This window comes from Onychomys torridus, chromosome 18 (assembly GCF_903995425.1).
Source record: "Onychomys torridus chromosome 18, mOncTor1.1, whole genome shotgun sequence".
Lineage (NCBI taxonomy): Eukaryota > Metazoa > Chordata > Mammalia > Rodentia > Cricetidae > Onychomys > Onychomys torridus.
This window is the reverse complement of record NC_050460.1, coordinates 1,307,858-1,327,446: the sequence shown is the minus strand read 5'-3', so window position 1 is coordinate 1,327,446 and position 19,589 is coordinate 1,307,858. Positions and strand designations below refer to the sequence as shown.

Here is a 19,589-nt window from a genome sequence, read left to right as displayed (position 1 = left end):
CTCTATGCTCTAATTATTTTTTATTGTTATTATTTGAAATAGGGACTCTCAGTGTAGCACTAGCTGGTCTGGAACTCCCTGTGCTGACCAGGCTGGTATTGAGCTTGCAGTGATCCTCCTCCCTCTGTCTCCTAAGTGCTGAGATTACAGTCATGTACAGCTAAACTGTATAAAAAAATAAAGGGATTCTTAAAGGAAAAAAAAAATAACTTAGTGGCAGGCACCTGGGTGATGCCTGATGTGTTTCTTCTATACTCCATGCAACAGGGCTGTAAGAGACAGCGTGTGAGAGACAGACAATGAAGAGGAAATGTTACTCATGGTGTTTACTCTTTTTTTTTTTTTTTGTCCATTTGAAATAGATCTTTATAGTTGTTGTTTTTTTTACTCTTTCTGCTTTGGATCTTTACTCTTTGGGGCCCACCACCCAGCTCCCAAGTAAATACACATATGGAGGTTTATTCTTTCTTGTGAATGCCCAGCCTTAGCTTGGCTTATTTCTATCCAGCTTTTCTTAAGTTAGCCCATCTACCTTTTGTCTCTGGGATTTTACCTTTTCCTATTTCTGTATATCTTTCTTTACCTTTTACTCCATGTCTGGCTGAGTGGCTGGGTAGCTGGGTGACTGGCCCCTGGTGTCCCTCTCCTTTTTCTCTTGCTCCTCTATTTCTCTCTCCCCAGATTTCTCCTCCTATTTATTCTCTCTGTTTGCCAGAGCCACCTATCCTTTCTCCTGCCTAGTTATAGGCTATTCAGCTCTTTATTAGACCATCAGGTGTTTTAGAGAGGCAAAGTAACACAGCTTCACAGAGCAACATATCTTTGTATCATTAAACAAATGTTCCACAGCATACACAGATGTTACACATCTTAAAATAATATTCCATAACAGATTTTTTTTCATACACTACACCCTAACTACAGTTTCCCCTTCCTCTAGTCCACTTCCTTCCCTCCTCTGCTCCCATACAGATCCATCCCCTTTCTGTCTCTCAGTAGAAAACAAATAGGCTTCTAACGGATAGTAATAAAATAAGATAAAACAAAATCAAACAAATCAGAATAGGACAAACAGAAAGAAAAGAGCCCAAGAAAAGATGTGAGGAATAGATATAGATGCAGAGACTCACCAGCTTGCATACTTGGGATACCCCTAAAAACACTAAATTGGAAGCTATATTATATACCCAAAGGACCTGTAGGATAAAAAGAATGAAAAAATATAAATTAAATAAAAATAAAAAATAAGATAAAAAACTTTAAAGACCCTGACTATGAGACAAGGGACCCCCAAAGATGCTATTGAGTTTGCCTTCTGTTGGCCATCTATTGCTGGACATGCAGGCTGTCCTTAAGAGTAGTTTGTTTCCCCAGTGAGACTCCCTTGAAGAAAACTAAGTTTTCCTTTGCAAGTAGTTATCGATTATTTCTGGGTTAGGGATGTAGGCCTGTGTCCACTCCTCCTTTCAGCTCTAGGACCCCAACTGGTGCAGCTGCTTGCAAGTTCTGAGTATGCTGCCTTCATTTCTGTGAGTTCATATGTGCATCAATCCTGTTGGTTTAGAGGGCCCTATTCCATGGCATTTACTCTTGAGCATTACATCTTTGGTCACTGCAGCTGTGGGTATGGCCCAGTGATAGTGTTTACTTCCTATTCCCAAGGACCTGCATTCAGTCCCAAACACTGCCCCAAAGGAGAGGAAAAAAGTTATCTTCAGCAGAAAATATAACACTCCTCTAATGCTTTTGATTTCAGCTATACCTCCTCCCTCATACACACACATATACATACGAAAACTTGCATGCACTCGGGTGTTGGAGCCTTCTCAAGATATCCCTCACTCACCTCTGAATTCTGTGTGGTCCCTGCCTGGCCTCAGCCCCTTGCTAGAAAGGCTAAGATGGTGACAGCCCACATGGTGCACACAGCCATTGCTCCACTACCAGTCCTTTGTCAGCCAGTAACCTGACATCTTTCCAATCACAAGGATCACAGTGCTTTTCCACTTCTACTAAAGAGATACAAGGGGAGTTAGTGGGCCTTCAGAAGGAAGACGGGGAACATGTAAATGGAGGCTTTTCTCTGTCCCAACTCTGTCCCACAGCTGCTTCTCAAATTATCACACAGAACCTTATATTAATTATAAATGCTTGGCCAGTGGCTCAGGCTTATTACTAACTGGCTCTTACATTTAAATTAACCCATTTCTATTAATCTATGAATTGCCACATGGCCTATGGCTTACTAGTCCTCTGGCATCCTGCTCTTTTGGCAGCTGGCTTGCATCCCTCCTGACTCCAGCTTTCTTTTTCCTGTATCTCATTTGACTGTCCCACCCAGCCTGGCCGTAGACCAAATCAGCTTTTATTATCAACCAATGAGAGCAACATACATTCACAGCATACAGAAGAGTTCTCCCACAGCAGGGACAAGTATGAACTACGGAACTGTTTTGGTTTTTTTTTGATTCTTAGTCCATATTCTTTGAAACAGTTCGACCATTTTTACAGTAGGATTCAAATTCTAAATATCAAGGTATGTACATATGCCAGGTTCATACTGTTGTTTTCATTTTGATAAATAATTCATTTCTAGTATGACATTAAGCTCTGGGAACACATTTTTTTTTTTTATTTTCAGAACAGTGGGCACTAAAAGTGCAAATTTATTCAAAGTATTTCATCACAGCACAATTGTAAATGATAATTGGCGAACACATAATATAGAGTATGAGCACTTTAGCTGATGATGTGAATGATATAGTCAAAGATAACGGAGTTAATGTAAACATGTTGTAAATTTGAAAGTTGTGAAGGCTAATCTTAAAAGTTCTCACCTCTAACAATGATGTGACTGTGGGTTCATAGATATGCTAATGATCTTCATTTTGGTACTCATTTCACAATGTATACATTGTGTCAAACTGCTATACTATTTATCAAAGATTATATATAACTATATGTGTATATTTATACATATGTATGAATATATGTACTTATGTATATACACACATATGTTTGTTAACTGTGTCTCAATGTACTGGAAGTAAAGAATCAAAACAGACTAGGAGAAAAATACAGATGATGTGATTACCTTTTCTTCTGGGGTAACAAAAAGAACAGGGCTACTTAAATCAGAAAGTTATTGGTTTGCCCCTCAGACTTAATTCTTTCTTTATAAAAAGATAAAACTGATAATTCATCTCTTGAGACCCAGCCAAAAGCCAGAAAGTTAGTTATTGTGAAAGCTGAAGAAGTTCTGCACTTAGCATTCCAACATTACCTGCTAGAACATGTCTATGCATCATCCAGGGTCTCTCCACTAGGTGATTCCCACATGTAGATAGACTCCATATGTAAGCTAGTTGTCCAAATTGAGGCAGTCTCATCTGCTCGCATTCACTAGTGGAGATGCAGTGCCCAGTACAGCCCTCCACTGGTGAGGCCACCTTGTAATTACAAGATGTACTCACCTATACTGTCCAGTCAGTGTCTATTCTATCTGCAGATTCTTCCACTGGGACTGAGTTCCAGGTGCATACATTACCAACTTTCCTGAGTGTGCTTGTCTCGTTGCCTTCCCTACTCTAAGTCCCTTCCTTACTGCTTCTTAAAGATGTTTGCTGGGCCAAGTAGCACATAGAGATGGCTTAAGACCCCTGCAGAGCCACTTTGAACAAGTTACTTAAAATCTCTGAGCCTTAGTTTCATTATCTTTCAAATATGGATAACAATTCCTAAACTGCAATCGTTAGTGAAATAATGGATCAAAAGCTGGATGGCAACTGTGCTTCTTCCCTAGGGTTACTGCGCATCCATAGCATGAAAAGGGCACCATCCAAGCATGGTGCAGAACTCTAGCAGGAGCCGATGAAAATCAACTACTCGCTAAGCAACTAAAAGAAAACCCTAGTCTGCCTCATTCTTGCTTCTAGATTACTGTCATTACTGAAGGGACTGATATCAGCTCAAGCACCCCAAGACAAAGTTCTCAGTACATGAGATAGAGGGCAAGGGAGAAGGGAAAGAGGACAGAGGGAGGAGGGGGAGACTCTCTCTGGATAGAGAGGAGACAGACTTGGCCCATAGGCAAATGGCAATTTATCAAGGTAAAATTGGAAACCCTGTGTTAAGATGAGGTGTTTAATGTTAATTGGGCATGTTAATTAGGCTAGTCAAAAGAGGGCTTTTGATTGCTGAACTTCAATACTTTGGTAGCTGGACATTCTGTGGGATGATGAGTTCTTGTTCCAGAGACTCTCAAGCAACATAAGACCACAGCTTTTCAGAAATGCAGAGACTCACTCACATTAAAATCCACTAAAATCCAATTGCCCCAAATTTCTAATACTTTTCCTAAGGTCTCCTTGGTATTACTCAATCCAGTATAATAAAGGGGTTCAGGTCCAATAAAGTTAATTTCAGAATTTATATTAAAACACAAGAATTTAGCTTTAAATGATGAATTAGTAACTAGACAACCTGGGAACAAGAAACTCCCATTTTACTGCATGCATCTGAAAGCTGTTGACTTTTCTATGATGGACAACTTAGCTGAATGTGCTTCAAACCAAGATGATAACATGGTCAGAGGGGATGACTTCTATCTATAGCCTACCTCTGTGCCATCATGAGAAGCCAGCTCACACACATCACTCTGAACTTTCTTTTTTTTCAAAGATGTATTTATTTATTATGTATACAGTGTTCTGTCTGCACATATCCCTGCAGGCCAGAAGAGGGCACCAGATCTCATTACAGATGGTTGTGAGTCACTATGTGGTTGCTGGGAATTGAACTCAGGACCTTTCAAAGAGCAAGCAGTGCTCTTAACCACTGAGCCATCTCTCCAGCCCCATCTGAACTTTATTTTAATAGGGGCTAAATTTAAGTTAAATGTAATTTTTTGTAAAAGCTGAAGTATTTGTAGTGAGTGTCAAAATGTTGAGCAGGCTGAATTATATTTATAACTAAATGTCCCTTTGTCATTCTTTATGAACTAAATATGAAAAAAAGTTAGACAAAAAAAAAAAGGAACCATTGTGTCTAGACCCACCGCCTGCTTATTTCAGAAATCTCTGCTCTTCAGCTACTCTATTTTAGTAGCAAGATTTATTGTAAATCTTTTGTTTTTGTCATATGACAGTGTTCCATATATTTTATGTCTTTCTGCATATGCTTGTTTCTTTCCACTGTTCTTTAGAGAAGGAAGTCCTGAGCAGAGGCAGCAGACTGGTCTTGGGCATCCCTTCCCCTTAGAAATACAAGTTTCCTGGGTGTAAAAAAAGACTAGAGTCAAGACTGGCTAAATAGTGTCTTCTGCCAAGAACTGTCTCACTGTAGAACATGAGCGTTCATTTCAGACAAGCTGTTCTGTGAAGTTTTATTTAGTCCAGAGCCAGTCTGCAGATTTGTGGGTGGGGCCTCCCTTCTAACTACCAGGGCTCTTCTCCCTTATCATTACCATCACTGCTTCTGCTCTGTCAGTTACAGCAATTTAAAGCAACCCTTTACAAAAACAAGATGTTTCTCAAAATAGATGAAACAGTTGGCTAGACCAAAAAGAGATACAGTATCAACAAAAGTAGGTCTGTTCTCTTTTGTGTTGTTTGCGCAAATGTAATCTCACATGTGTAAAAGACTAGGCAGGGAATGAAAATATAGTCTGTGTGTGTCCTAACATAAACTACCATTTTTGCTGCAGAAACATAAATATCTCACTCTTGTTCAAATTAAGGCATGTAAGTAAAGAAAGGAATTAGGCACCTTGTCCACTTATTTTTAATGAGAAAGCTGAGTTCTGCAAGTTAGTGGCTACTCTAATCAACTAAAGTCAGCAGACAGTTCTGGTGCCTAGCTCCCGGGTCTGACTACAGGACTTGCGTAGTATGTGGAGGTTTCAGTGTGGCAACTTTTCCTCCTTTTGCTTTGACTAAAACCAAAAAGTAGGTGGAGCAATATTTACTCTCTGGGCAGGGACATCTTTCCAACTTCGTGTGGTTAGCAAGGAAGACCAAAGAACATCAAAGGGACTCGCTTCTCCAATCAATTCTCTGTCAAGCAAAGATGAAGTGATGCTCCCTTGGAGCACAGCGTGGAGGAGTCCTGAGGAAGAGCCTGGCCCTGGCTGCTCAGCCTCCCACTGCTATCTTCAGAGAGCCCAATTCTGCAGAGGCCCATCCTGAAAGTGATGCATGCAGATGCAGCCCCTGCTCCCACTTCACTTCCTGCCTCTTCCTAGAGCACACCAGGCTCTGCTGTCCCTGTTGTATTGTTTGTTCCACTCTGAGCACTCTTGAGAGAGCAGCCTCATTGTTGTACAATGCCTTCTTTCTACATATGCACTTCCATTGCTTTTTTTAAAAATATTTTATGCATACTATGTATTCTGATCAGATCCACCTCCTAGCCACTGTTCCAAACAAACACTCCTACAACCTACCAACATCACATCTCCTTCCCAACTTTCTTCTCCTCTTCCTCTTCTCCTTTGTAATTCACGGAACCCAATTAGCACTACTCATGATTGTATGGTTGTTTACTAGAGCGTGGGTGGGTACTCCCCTGCGTCACACCCCTGAAGAACAGTGACTCTCCCTCCCTAAGGTCATCCCAGCAGCTCCTAAACTGGGGGTGGGGCATAAATACACATTTGGGTTTTTGCATTTGTGTTATCTCTTACTGTTGAATAAATTGTCTTTATTTCTAAGCCTTGTTTCACAAGGCAGTTAACCAAATTTTACCAAATCATCTTTTATCAGCTCTTCCCCAATTTCTCTACTTAAAATTCCAGAGCAGATTTTTTTAATCTGGGCTCTTGGATGGAGCATGTATGAAAATGTATAAGAAGTCATAAGCTACAGAAGGATGTGCAAAAGTTGTATGTATGTATGCACACAATTCTGGTGAAAATGTCCTGTTCCTCCTTTAGATATATAAATGGATGCATAACTGTCCAAATATTAAGAACTGTTGTTCCTTGGGTTTTCTCTTCCGCAAGTCCTGTATTTAGGAAATGATAAACTACACCATCTGTTCTCCGGTGTTTTACCAGTAAATTTTACCACTCCTTCTCTTTTTCATTGTAGTTCATAGCTAGTCTTATATTCTTATAGTTTTCTCTTACTTTTCTGAATTTCTGCTCCTTTTGTGTCTCAGTTTAAGTAACAGTGTCAGTGGCAAAGACAGAGACACCTACCCCTCAGCAGTTGGGGTCTAATCTCTTACAGGCTTTGGTCTAAAGTGAGATTTTTTGCTTTGACTCAGGAAAGAATTCCAGGCCTAGCCCCTTCAAAGAGGAGTTGCATATTTTGTTAAAGATAATGTCAATATAGGCCTAAAGATGAGGACTGAGATAAAAAGAGGATGTCAGAGAATGAAAGAACACTCTGAGCATAGGCAAGGGTTTCTCTAAGAGAATCATGAAAAGTAAAGCATACCCAAGTATAGGATGGGCTTCTCAAGGGCGAGTCTCAGTTAATTGTGTTGTATTAGCCATGCATGCCATTTGGTGGCTCTTAAATTTCAAAACTTGTAGGAAACTTTAGTTTTCCTTTTCTCTTTTGAGAAGCTAAATCATAGCATGACTCTGCAAAGGCCTTGGATGGAATTATAGTCTGATAAAATAAAACCAGAAGCCACTAGAGTTACACAAGGGGTTGGGACATGTACACTTTCCCTGCAAATGTGGTTTGTCTGTGATGCACACCTTTAATCTCAGCACTGAGGAGGCAGAGGCAAGTGGAGCTCTGTGGGTTTGAGACTCTGTCTCACAGAAAGAGACAGAGAAGAAAATCGCAAGCTCAACAAGTGAGAAAGATGGAAGGTCTTGAGCAGTTGTAAATGTTTGGAAATTCTTGCTCCTCCGCAGATAGAAGGCTTCAAACAAGAATCCCAGGTGAGGGGCTTCCTGCCAGTTTTGTTCCTATAATTCCCTTTGTCTTTTCTTCCTGCCTGAAGAAAAGAAAAAGGGAAAAATGAGAAGTAAAGCAGTTGTTATATGACATGTGGCATCTTATTTTAATGTCTCTGTAATCCCACAGGTTAGACCAATGTTTAAAATGAGAACTGTAGTGCCCGCACTACTACCCATTCGCCATGTTTGAGTGAGGGGCTGAGGATTAAAACAGAGACAAGACAGTGGGTCTTTCATCTCAATAGCATGCGGTTTATTGAAGGAGGGAGGAAACCTTAAATACAGGCTTACAGCACAGTGGGAGAACCCTGGAGGGGAGACGTTTGCTATAGATATTTTACATTCTTGCATCCTAGCTGTTTACACCAATATGCAGGATACACGAACAAGAACCTCCTGTAAGCTGTTTAGGAGGAAGGAAACAGGCAGGGAATCAGCATAGGGGAGGACATCTGGTCAAGGTCAGCAAACAAGGCAACAGCTACCCAAGGAACAGGGGTCAGGCCCTAACAGAGAAATTAAAGGGATTAGCTGTTTCCACATCATATAAATATCATAGTCCAGCTTTAGGTCTGTGTTTCAATCTAGGGACATTCCTTCCATGAAGTTTTTCTAGACAGAGTGAGTGGCCATATCTTAGCAATGTCATACTTACATCCTGTTGCTTTTCTTTCATCAAAAAAATACTTTCATTGTTCTTCATGTAGAAACATAACACAGATTCCCAAATGTCCATGCATTGTTATGTCCACAGCAATGTTGTCCTTGGTTTCTTATTAGCGTAAAAATGATAACTGGCTATTCATTTATTAATGAGTCACTCTATAAATGAACTTCATTAAATCTTGCTGTTGTCAAGGCCTTGCTAAGGTTTAAAATGTGGTGGCTCCAAGCCCAGGTCTCATGTTAGATCCCACTAGGAACATTTAAAATCCTCCTGCAGCTGTTCTGATTCAGTCAATACAGGTAGAACTTGGGTGGGCTATGTAGTTCTGTGAAGCTTTTCCAGCAGTAGCTGATCTTAAGAGCCCTCACTGGAAGTGTAGTCCAGAAATAGCTGGGACCTTTAAAGGCAGTTCCTCTGCCCTCCTCCACCTGCTGAACAGGAAATGCTGAGCTAGGACAGGAGGGGGACTGCCAGCAAGTCATTGGTAGGCCCTTCCTAGCCCTTTCTGACACAAGCTGCAGGCTAGGAAAAACTTCTCCAGTGATAAGGACACCAGCAGTGATGCTCTCACCAAGCTGCTCCCTGCTGTCAGGAATCCTCAGCTCCTCCAATTAGTGCTTTAATTACCCAACCCAGTTATACAAACTATAACTTATAACTACTTTTAAAAAGCAAAAATTCCATCTTTTCCTGGCATCCTTTAAGTGAAGTACATATTGTTTGTGAATAGTATCCCCAAGTCATATGAAGCCTGCATGCTTATCACAGAGAAAATTATAAAATAGAAAATCTTAAATGGCAAATGTTTTAAATAAAATATTTTATGCTTACTGAATTGTTTAATTTACTTAATTGTGATTATAAGAATTGTGATTTTAAAAGATATTTTGTTTTTGTATTATTTTTCATTTTTTGAGATTATAATTAAACAATTTTCCCCTTACCTTTCCTCCCTCGAAGTCCTCCCATATACTCCTCCTCACTCTGTTTCAAATGCTTGACCCCTTTTTTCTTTAACTACTGTTACATGCATATCCATTCTTAGATACATAAATACAACCTGCTCAGTCTGTATAACATTTGCGGCGAGCTCCTCGACCAGCGAGGAAGAACGACCACCATTCGAGGATTCTTCTCAGATCACACTTTATTGGAGCGCCTCTTGATTGAGGGAGAGCGGGAGGTGAGGGGCCCCAAGAACCAAAAGGCAGCTGCTTATATAGGGAACCATGCGAACGGGTCAATCTGTGATTGGATCCCACCAGAATGCAAGCACGGGGAGCCACGGGATAGGCTGAGGACATAAGGCCAAATTACCATATACGCGCATGCGCAAGCATCGAGGCGCGCAGCCCAGCAAGCACAGCCAAATATGGAGTTGTTTACAGCAAAGCTGTCAGGAAGTCGGTGCCATCTTAGAATGGTGACTCCCTACATCTCCCCCCTCTTTATTAATTAAGCAACAGGAGAGAGTAGAGGTCCGATCTCTGATAAGACCTTCAAGTACCCTTTTTTCAGAGATGGGATATTGGTACTGACCCATATGCAATCGGACTTGCTCTCCTTGAAGGAAGGAAAACGTCCTACTCTCCAAGTGCAGTGCACGAGCCTGGCATCCTGTGCCCAATACAAATACTTCACCCAATCAGGTCCCCACCTCATGATGTGTTGACCGATCGAAGGTGAGTAAACAAGATAATTATCCACACACCTTCCCGAGTGCAATGGACTAACTAGTCCTAGGGGTGCAAAGGCTATGTGAACTTATCATTTGTTCTTTAAGGCAGAAAGCCAGATCTGAGGGGAGGAGCCACACTCCAGAGCGGCTAATGCCTGAGTAATAATGACCTTGTCCTTTTTAGTTCATGCTCGCAAATGGCAGACCAACCACAGACAAAGCACACACCCTCCAAGACAGCATGCCAAAAATATATCCACCCCCACCCACTCCTTAAACAGGGAAAGGGCAGAAGAAATCCAGGAAGTTAATCCCTCCGCCAGTCCGGTGTCCACCTGGGTCGAGTTCACCGTGATGATAGCTACCCTCAGTTGTTCCATCAGGTTGTCAAATTCTCCCGTCCAATTGCCTAAAAGATAACTGGACAACTGTTTAGACAGATTTACAGCACGGGTAAAGTTTTCATACTGGATACTAGTCACACACAACCCAGCATAATTCTATTGACAGCCAAGCTGGGCAATCTGCCAAAGGGTGTCAATTTGCTCTTATTGGCCACAGCCTCTTCATTAGCAAACTCAATCAGGAAGGCCTTCCGATCTAAGTATTGGCCTGGGCTCAAGCACACACGTGCAAGCCCGCTCCAATCATTGGGTGTCATGCAGTACCTGTTTAAGGCCTCCACCTGGGCTACAGTGAAAGAAGCTGTGATCCCGTAGGTCCGCACAGACTCAGCCAAGGATTTTATTACCTTAAAATCTAAAGGCTCATGATACCGCTGTCCCTGTGGATCCTGGAATACTGGACAGGCTAGGTGTAACTCAGTTCTGACTGTCTGACCATTCTCTACCACTTCACTGTAACGCTGATACTCAAGACAGTCTCTTACCAATTCCCAGACTGGTCTTACCCCACTCTTAAGTGTCCCTTGTTCAAAAGCAAAATCTAGATCCTTTCCCAGTTTCTCCCAGGAGGATATCATGAGGCTTCCAGAAATGGCAAACTATGGGACAAGGATGTCACATTCCTGCAAAAATCTCTCTAAGGTACTCTTCTTTAGTTTTAATTTTTTTAATACAGTAGCTCCTTAAGAGCCAGAAAAATTGGGTACGATGAAGAAGCGCCCATGTCTAAACTTTTCAACCTTTTAAACAATGTTTCACTTTCACTCTCTCTTTGCCTACAGAGAAGAGCAAAATCCTCCTAGCTTTCACTTTCACTTTCAGCTCGACCTGCTCTCTCTTTGTCTGCAGAGAAGAGCAAAAACCTCCCCGCTTTTGTCGCAGGTTTCCAATTCACCCGGGAATTCCTTTAGCCCTGCTTTTGTCGCAGGTTCCCAATTTGCCTGGGATTTCCTTTAACCCTGCTTTTGTCGCAGGTTCCCAATTTACCTGGGATTTCCTTTAACCCTGCTTTTGTCGCAGGTTCCCAATTTACCTGGGATTTCGCCGCTCCATGTGTTGAGTTCTGAATCCCCTGACCCCTCACCCGGTGTCCGAGTTTCCCGGTGTCCGAGTTTCCCGGTGTCCGAGTTTCCCGGTGTCCGAGTTTCCCGGGTTTCGGCACCAGCTGCAGCGAGCTCCTCGACCAGCGAGGAAGAACGACCACCATTCGAGGATTCTTCTCAGATCACACTTTATTGGAGCGCCTCTTGATTGAGGGAGAGCGGGAGGTGAGGGGCCCCAAGAACCAAAAGGCAGCTGCTTATATAGGGAACCATGCGAACGGGTCAATCTGTGATTGGATCCCACCAGAATGCAAGCACGGGGAGCCACGGGATAGGCTGAGGACATAAGGCCAAATTACCATATACGCGCATGCGCAAGCATCGAGGCGCGCAGCCCAGCAAGCACAGCCAAATATGGAGTTGTTTACAGCAAAGCTGTCAGGAAGTCGGTGCCATCTTAGAATGGTGACTCCCTACAAACATTACTTATATGCATGTGTCTTCAGGGCTGACCCTTAAGTATTGGGTAACCCTTTGGTGTGATTTTCCCTGGAGAAGCCTAGTTCTCCTACTTAGCATTGCTTAGTTGCTCATTGTTCTTTGTGTAGGACTGAGGCCTAATGGGCTTCCCTCATCCGCTTTGGTTATAGAGTTCTTTCTTTGTGTAGGAATGAGGCCCTATGGGCTGCTTTGGTTATAGAGTTCTTTGTGTAGGAATGAGGCCCCATGTACTTCCCTCATCCGCTTTGGTTATAACTATTGTTGTCCTTGTCCTGCTCATATTTTGGCAGTTTCACAGAAAACTCTCCCATACTCTGGATCTTACAGTTTTTCTGCCCTCTTTTCTGCAATGACCCCTGAGCCTTACATGCAGGCATTGTATTGTAAATGTATTCTTTGGGATGAGGCTCCATAACTGCATATTGATTGGTTTCCGTTTTCTGTAATGGTCTACATCTGTTGCAAAGAGAAGTTTCCTTGAGGAGGGACGAGGACTACACTTGCTGTAGGTATAAGGACAAATACTTAGAATGCAGTTGGGGTTATACTAGATTATTAAAGTGGTAGTTATAGCTTCTCCTCCAATATCCATAACTTCAGATCTATAACTTCACTAGCCCTGGGTAGTTGCCTAGGTCAATAAAATATTTTAAAGTGGTCTTGTGTTGTGTTTCCATTGAGATGATACCAGCATTATACATACTATTCTCTCAGTTTTGTTAATAAAGTTTTATAATTCCATGACAATATAATTGAGTTATAATAACTAGACTTTTTTCTTTGGTTTTTCAAAACAGGGTTTCTCTGTGTAGCTTTGCACCTTTCCTGGAACTTGCTTTATAGACCAGGCTAGCCTCAAACTCACAGAGATCTGCCTGCCTCTGCCTCCTGAGTGCTGGGATTAAAGGCGTGTGCCACCACCGCCCAGGCATAACTAGGCATATTTAAAACATCTTCCTTGATAATGTTACACTATATCCTAAAACCATTGTGGGGTATCAAATTCTCTTCCAGTACCACTTAATATGTCCAGGCTCCCTGCTCTCTAGCCCCTAACAAAGAGTGAAGTTTTGGAGAGAGCTGCTGAGTTAAACAAGGAGGCCTAAGGCAAACAGATGGGGCTTAGAAGGTAGCCAAGTATCACTGAATTTAAAAAATGGAGAGGGTTTTACTCAACTGGAGTAAAGGCCCTTTGTGTGAAGCTGTTTATCATGTAGGGTTTAAAGCATGTACTCAGGAATGGGGTGTAGCTTTAGCGGTGGAGTGACTCTCTAGGTAGACAAGGCTATTTCTAGTTCAGCACCAGACAAACAAATAAAACAAAACACCATCCTGCCCTTATGCTCCTTTAAAACAGCAAGTGAGTTTCATGGACATGTGTGCCACTCACAGTTGCTAAGCTCTCTGTTTCATCCTCTGCAGCCACTAACCACTTTATCATCAAATTATTGTATTTTGTATTGCAATGAATAAAAATGATATTTCTGATTTTATAGCAACAATATATAATGTGCTTTTAATTTTCTTTTAACTCTTTTTCCCCTTAATCAATCACACCATTAATTATTCATGTGTTGATATCCACATGAGCTAAACTGGGACTTAGTTTTCCGTCCTAACCCTATCCCTTTTCCTCCATTGCAGGCTGGCTTCATGAGCTGGGAAAGAGACTGGAATCTCCGTACTATGGCAACAACACGATGGGGGGCCCATCCATCCGAAGTGCCTACATCGCTGCCCTGTACTTCACTCTTAGCAGTCTCACCAGCGTTGGATTTGGCAATGTGTCTGCTAACACGGATGCAGAGAAGATCTTCTCCATCTGTACAATGCTCATTGGAGGTGAGGAACCTTACTCTGGAGCAAGAAAAGGAACTGAGTCTCCAGATGCCCTAATGCTTTGCTTGGGTCTGAAACACAGTAACAATACATTGCTCCATACTGGACTAGAACATAACCAGAAGCACTACTTAGGAAGTAAGTGACAGGCACTTTAATGTACACACGTAAGTTAGCAGAGACCACAGTGGTGTTGATGAGTCCACATATCATTTATCTCATGGGAATTCCCTAAGTCTGAATTGTGGGCTTATGCTAGAAACTTCCACAAAAGTTAATGTTACCAAATTTTACTCATACTAGTGTGGTAAACTTTGGATGCTTAACATATTCTTGTTCAAAAAAAAAAAAAAACTTTAAGGAACAAATAATTTGCATGTTTTCATTATTTTAAATGTCCCATCTCTTGTTCTGAGTGCTTTGGTGCAATACTGGAGCAATTATTGAGGCATATCTGTGGGGTCAGCATTATTACAACCAACATGTTATTACACCATTTTTCATAAGCCCTAAACTCCCTTTAATATTCCACTATGAAAATCTGCCATGTGACTCCACAAACCTTTCTACTTTGGCAGCCAACTTCATTTCTACTGGTTGGGGGAACCAGTGAGAAACTGATAGGCAGGAAGATGGGCAAGGTTTTGCCTGCTTCTGGGGTGCAGTTTACAGTCTCCAGACACTCCCCAGAGACCTCTGTATTCTGGGGCTGCCACCACACCTCAAGTCACAGTTAATCTGCCTAAGCCTCTTCACCTACTTCCTCCAGCTCCAGCACCTCCCTTAAATATGTCCAGTGACCTCCACACTTCAGCTTTGCTCCTTCAGCCCTCTGCCACCAGCAAAACCATGCCCCACTGAAATATTTGGCTTAATTTCTCTTTTCTGAACCTCCTCAATTGACCCACGATTGATACTACTGTTGCTGACCTATCAAATGACTCACCTAAAGCTTTAACACATCCATCTGGGTGAAGTAAGCATTCTTAGACCAGACTTTGTTAGCACTGTATTTCCCCAAAGCCTAGCTTACTATATTCACTTACTGCCCTCAATCCCAAATATCAGTAGAAAGTGTATCAGTTAGTGTCACATGAGATAGGATGTAGAAAGTATGCAGCACTTACAGAGGTCTTCATCCCCACAGTGAAATCAGCATCTTAACACAAGGCTTCCTTGGGAAACTTATGACCTGGCTTACAGGGGGAAGTTGGAATTTATGAAGAGTTTGAACAGCACCAAGCAGGAGATCCTTAGTGCCAAATCAGTGAGGAAGCTAAAAAGCAGTCAGCAAGGAGGGCCAACATCTGCAGTCCTCCTTGGAAGGAATGCTGAAGCAGCATTCTGGGACTGTAGCGATTTTAAAAGGCTCCTGGTTGATGCCAAATGCTTATGACCTAGAGAGCAGAGAACAAGAATTCTTATCTCTAAAGAGCTACAACTCACCAGAACCCATGGTGGCTGGTTCACATCCAGTGTTAGGATTCACATAATTCCACTTTCCTCAATGGCCCATTTTTTTTTTTCTGCCTGACATAATGGGAAGCACTTTGCAACTATACAGTTTATACTTATTGAAGGTTGCCCAGCTGGGCAGCAGTGGTGCATGCCTTTAATCCCAGCACTCAAGAGGCAGAGGCAGGTAGATCTTTGTGAGTTCAAGGCCAGCCTAGGCTGCAGAGTGAGTTCCAGGAAAGGTGCAAAGCTATACAGAGAAACCCTGTCTCAAAAGACCAAAAAAAAAAAAAAAAAGCTTGCTCATGTTTCTTCTTCCCCTATTGGAAAAATGTTCAATGATACTTACTTGTCCATTTGAGAAATCTGTTAGACAACTGGGCATACTGTTTTGACCAGCCTACCTGAGTGATCCTTGACCAGAAACTGTCAATGTATAATCTATTCCCTGCTTTTCACTGAACACGGGAACTATACTAGTCACAAACCCAAAATATAGGGGACATAATTTGATAATGTCACTTTGTTAATTCTTTGTTAAATTGATTTTCATCAAATTTCCTGTTGCAAAAGCAGCGTGTAAGTGGCATTGGAACTTGAGGTGACCTAACAGCAGGTAGAAATAGATTACTCTTGTGCTAAATGACCTAAGTGGGTTGAATTTCTTGAGGTTTTTCCATTTGTATTTGTGGGAATAACTTTTTATTATTTTGAAACTACCCTAGGCTAAAAGAAATGAAGTCCAAATTTTAATATCTCCTAATTAACAAATTACTTGCACATCATTGTGAACTAATTATAAAAATTCACAATATAGTATACTTTATTCATGTAATTCTCATAGCACTAAGAAACAGATAATATTAATATCCTAAGTTAGACTAAAGGCCACAAAAGACTAAATATGAATGCCAAGACTCACTAACACCTGACAGTTTTTTGGGAAAGTATCCACTGTATCATATTATATGAATTAATTTTATTTACTTAAGTTTTATAAATATACACAAATGATTTTTAAAAAGAAAAAGGTTAAACTTAAAAATTTAAGTATATATTACTATGGACTTAAACCTAGGGTATCTTATTAGCAATCCCTAGTCCAATACAAAGCTGCTGAAGCTGGTAACAGTAGAAATGGTCACTATTGCAGTAGGCAGAAGCAATGTTAGAGGACAAAGGGAACAGCAAACACCAAATGACTGCCTAAGTCAGAGCTACACCACTGCCGAGTGAAAGTGAACCCACCTAGGAAGATCAAAACTCCCTGCTCCAAAATCTCTTCAGAAGTGTCACATGTTTTATAATTTGCACATGGATAGAATTATATTTTAAGAGCCTGGAGAGACAGCTCAGCTGTTAAGAGCACCTGCTCTTCTTGTAAAGGACTTGTGTTTGATTCCCATCAAGCACATGGTGGCTCACAACTATCTATAACTCCACTTCCAAGGGATCCAATGACATCTTCTGACCTCTGTGGGCACCAGGCATGCATATGGTACCACAGACATGCACAAGAACAAAACATTCATGCATATAAAATAAAATAAATCAATCAAAAAAATTCCCATGTTGATATCCACATATATATTCAACATAAGTATCTATAATTATGGAATGTAAACATAAGCAATATATAGGAAAATATTTTAAAATGCACAGTAAAGAAATTTAGCAAAATTATTTAAAATTTCATACATAGAAAAACCTACAAGAACCTTGAAAATATAAGTAATTCAAAAGGTTGAGATAGTTTGTAAGTTCATTGTAAAGGCACCAAAACTAAACAGAGAAACCCTGTCTTGAAAAACCAAAAAGAAAGAAAGAAAGAAAAAGAAAAGAAAAGATCAATTGTATGCATATCTACTAGTAACATTTAATCACAATATAGGTTAAAAACAATACAGAAACTTCAACTATGGAAGAAACTTTTTTAACTAGAATTCTGTGGAAGTACACAGAAAACTCTGCATTCCAAGTAACAACATATTGGGAAATTATAGTCATTAAGAAAATATGAATTGGGGTAAAAAGCTCACTAGTGAGCTGATGACATTGAAGGGAGTTTAGAATAAGGCCCACGTCTATGTGATCACTTCAGATATGACATGACTGACTCTAGACTATAGTTCAAGGAAGATTGATGGTCAATGAGTGTTATTGGGAACAGACAAAGGTGCTTGCTTCCAAGGCTGAAAACTTGAATTCAATCCTTGAAACCCACATGGTAGATGGAGAAAAGTGACTCCCACAAAATGTTCTCTGACATTCACTCATACACTATGGTACATTCACACTCACATCCGGACCCAAATATACATACAAATACTTACATATACATAGATAGATAGATAGATAGATAGATAGATAGATAGATACATACATACATACATACATACATACATACATACATACATAAAGGCAAACAGACAGACAGATAAATGAAGTAATAATGTTTTTTGCTGTTGTTGTTGTTGTTTTTTAATGTGGAGCTGAGGATCAAACCCAGGGCCTTGCGCTTGCTAGGCAAGCATTCTACCACTGAGCTAAATCCCCAACCCCGTAATAATGTTTTTTAAAGTAAGTGTTGTTGTATCCAACATGTAGCTACTTGTTAAAGGTAACTTGGACCCCTAATAAACAGCATGAAAATTAATTACAAATGGGATTGTGAGATAAACTTGAAAGAATAAGCAATAGGACAGCATGAGACCATTTTCTCATTAACTCGAATTTTCCGAGTGTTTCTAAAATATGACATAGATGCCTCATTGTCTTTACAAAGAATTATAAATTGAACTTCAGCGTCTCTCCTTATCAGAATACATACGAAGAGCTTGAAGAGTAAACTACAAGAGTTTGGGTATTTGCACAGATTGCCATGAAAGAGCTGCTTTCTGAGATATTTTCATAAAAGTATACTGATCCATATGGGAAAATTAAAACACATTTGAAAAATTGTTTCAAGGAAAGATTTTCAACATTTGAGTTAACAACAGGCTTGTAAAAACACTGCCCAGTGTCATTCATGGAGATGTAAACCAGAAGCAGACACATGTTGCACTCATAAGAACTACATGCTTGAAAACACTGAAGCCCTCTGTACTTTGAGAGAGAATCCATGCTTCAGGCTTTCTGTGCTGTTAGTGGGCATTTCTATCCAGTCAGTAATCACGTTATCAACATTTATCAAATATGAATACACCTGTACTCTGTGACCCAATGATGCCCCTTCCATGTATATAGCCAGTAGAAGTGTGTGTGTGTGTGTGTGTGTGTGTGTGTGTGTGTGTGTGTGTATGCCTAACCATGCATATGTGTGCATGTTTATGTGTGTGGATGAGTATTCTTTGCATCTTGGTTTCTTAGGTTTCAATACATTGTCATCAATTCTACTATTTTGGATCAATGAGTCAAAACATCATGGTACCAAGATTCTGTGGAGGAGGAGAGAATGGAGGGAGGGAATCATGGAGGAAGTGGGGAAGGAAAGAAGAGAAGATGAGGGAAGAGGAAGAGAAGTTACCTATAGAAGAGTAATTTTCAGAATATCCAGCAGGAAATGCCATTAACAGAATAAATGAGTAACTTGAGACAGTTATATCACTAAGAACTAGATGAACTATTCTGCAAAGGTATAGATGAATCACAAATTCAATGCTGAGCAGAGAAGCTGATTGCATCCTGTATGATTGTGGGTAGAAAAAGTTCAAAATTTTGATCAGTTTATTGGTTGCAATTTGTTTTGTGAGTGTAACTACCTTTGGTGAGAAGGGTGGTTGATGGCTTTGAAAGACATGAGCCTTACAGAATGCGTTACTGATCTGAAAAGCCACTCCATACTCATGATCACTTTGGGAAATCTCATTGAGTTTTGCATGCAGCATTGGGCATCTTTCTCTCTATGTTTGTGTGTGTGTGTGTGTGTGTGTGTGTGTGTGTGTGTGTGTGTGTGTGTGTATTACTTTAGTTTTACCTTATAAACTTAGGGCAGGCAAGCTAAAAATAATGTAGCTATCAAGTGAGAATAAGAGCTCAGGAAAAGAGTCAAATCCTTATTTTTCATATGAGGTTGGTTTTAGTTTAT

The 19,589-nt window shown here is 40.7% G+C and overlaps 1 protein-coding gene across 1 annotated transcript in view; it reads left to right on the top strand.

The window, feature by feature from the left end:
* The window catches only part of Kcnh8 (potassium voltage-gated channel subfamily H member 8), a 256,364-nt gene that overhangs the window by 161,266 nt on the left and 75,509 nt on the right, over positions 1-19,589 (top strand). Inside the window, exon 8 of the mRNA XM_036168043.1 lies at positions 13,853-14,050. Within this exon, the coding sequence (XP_036023936.1) occupies positions 13,853-14,050 (198 nt within the window). The remainder of the gene's footprint in view (positions 1-13,852; positions 14,051-19,589) is intronic.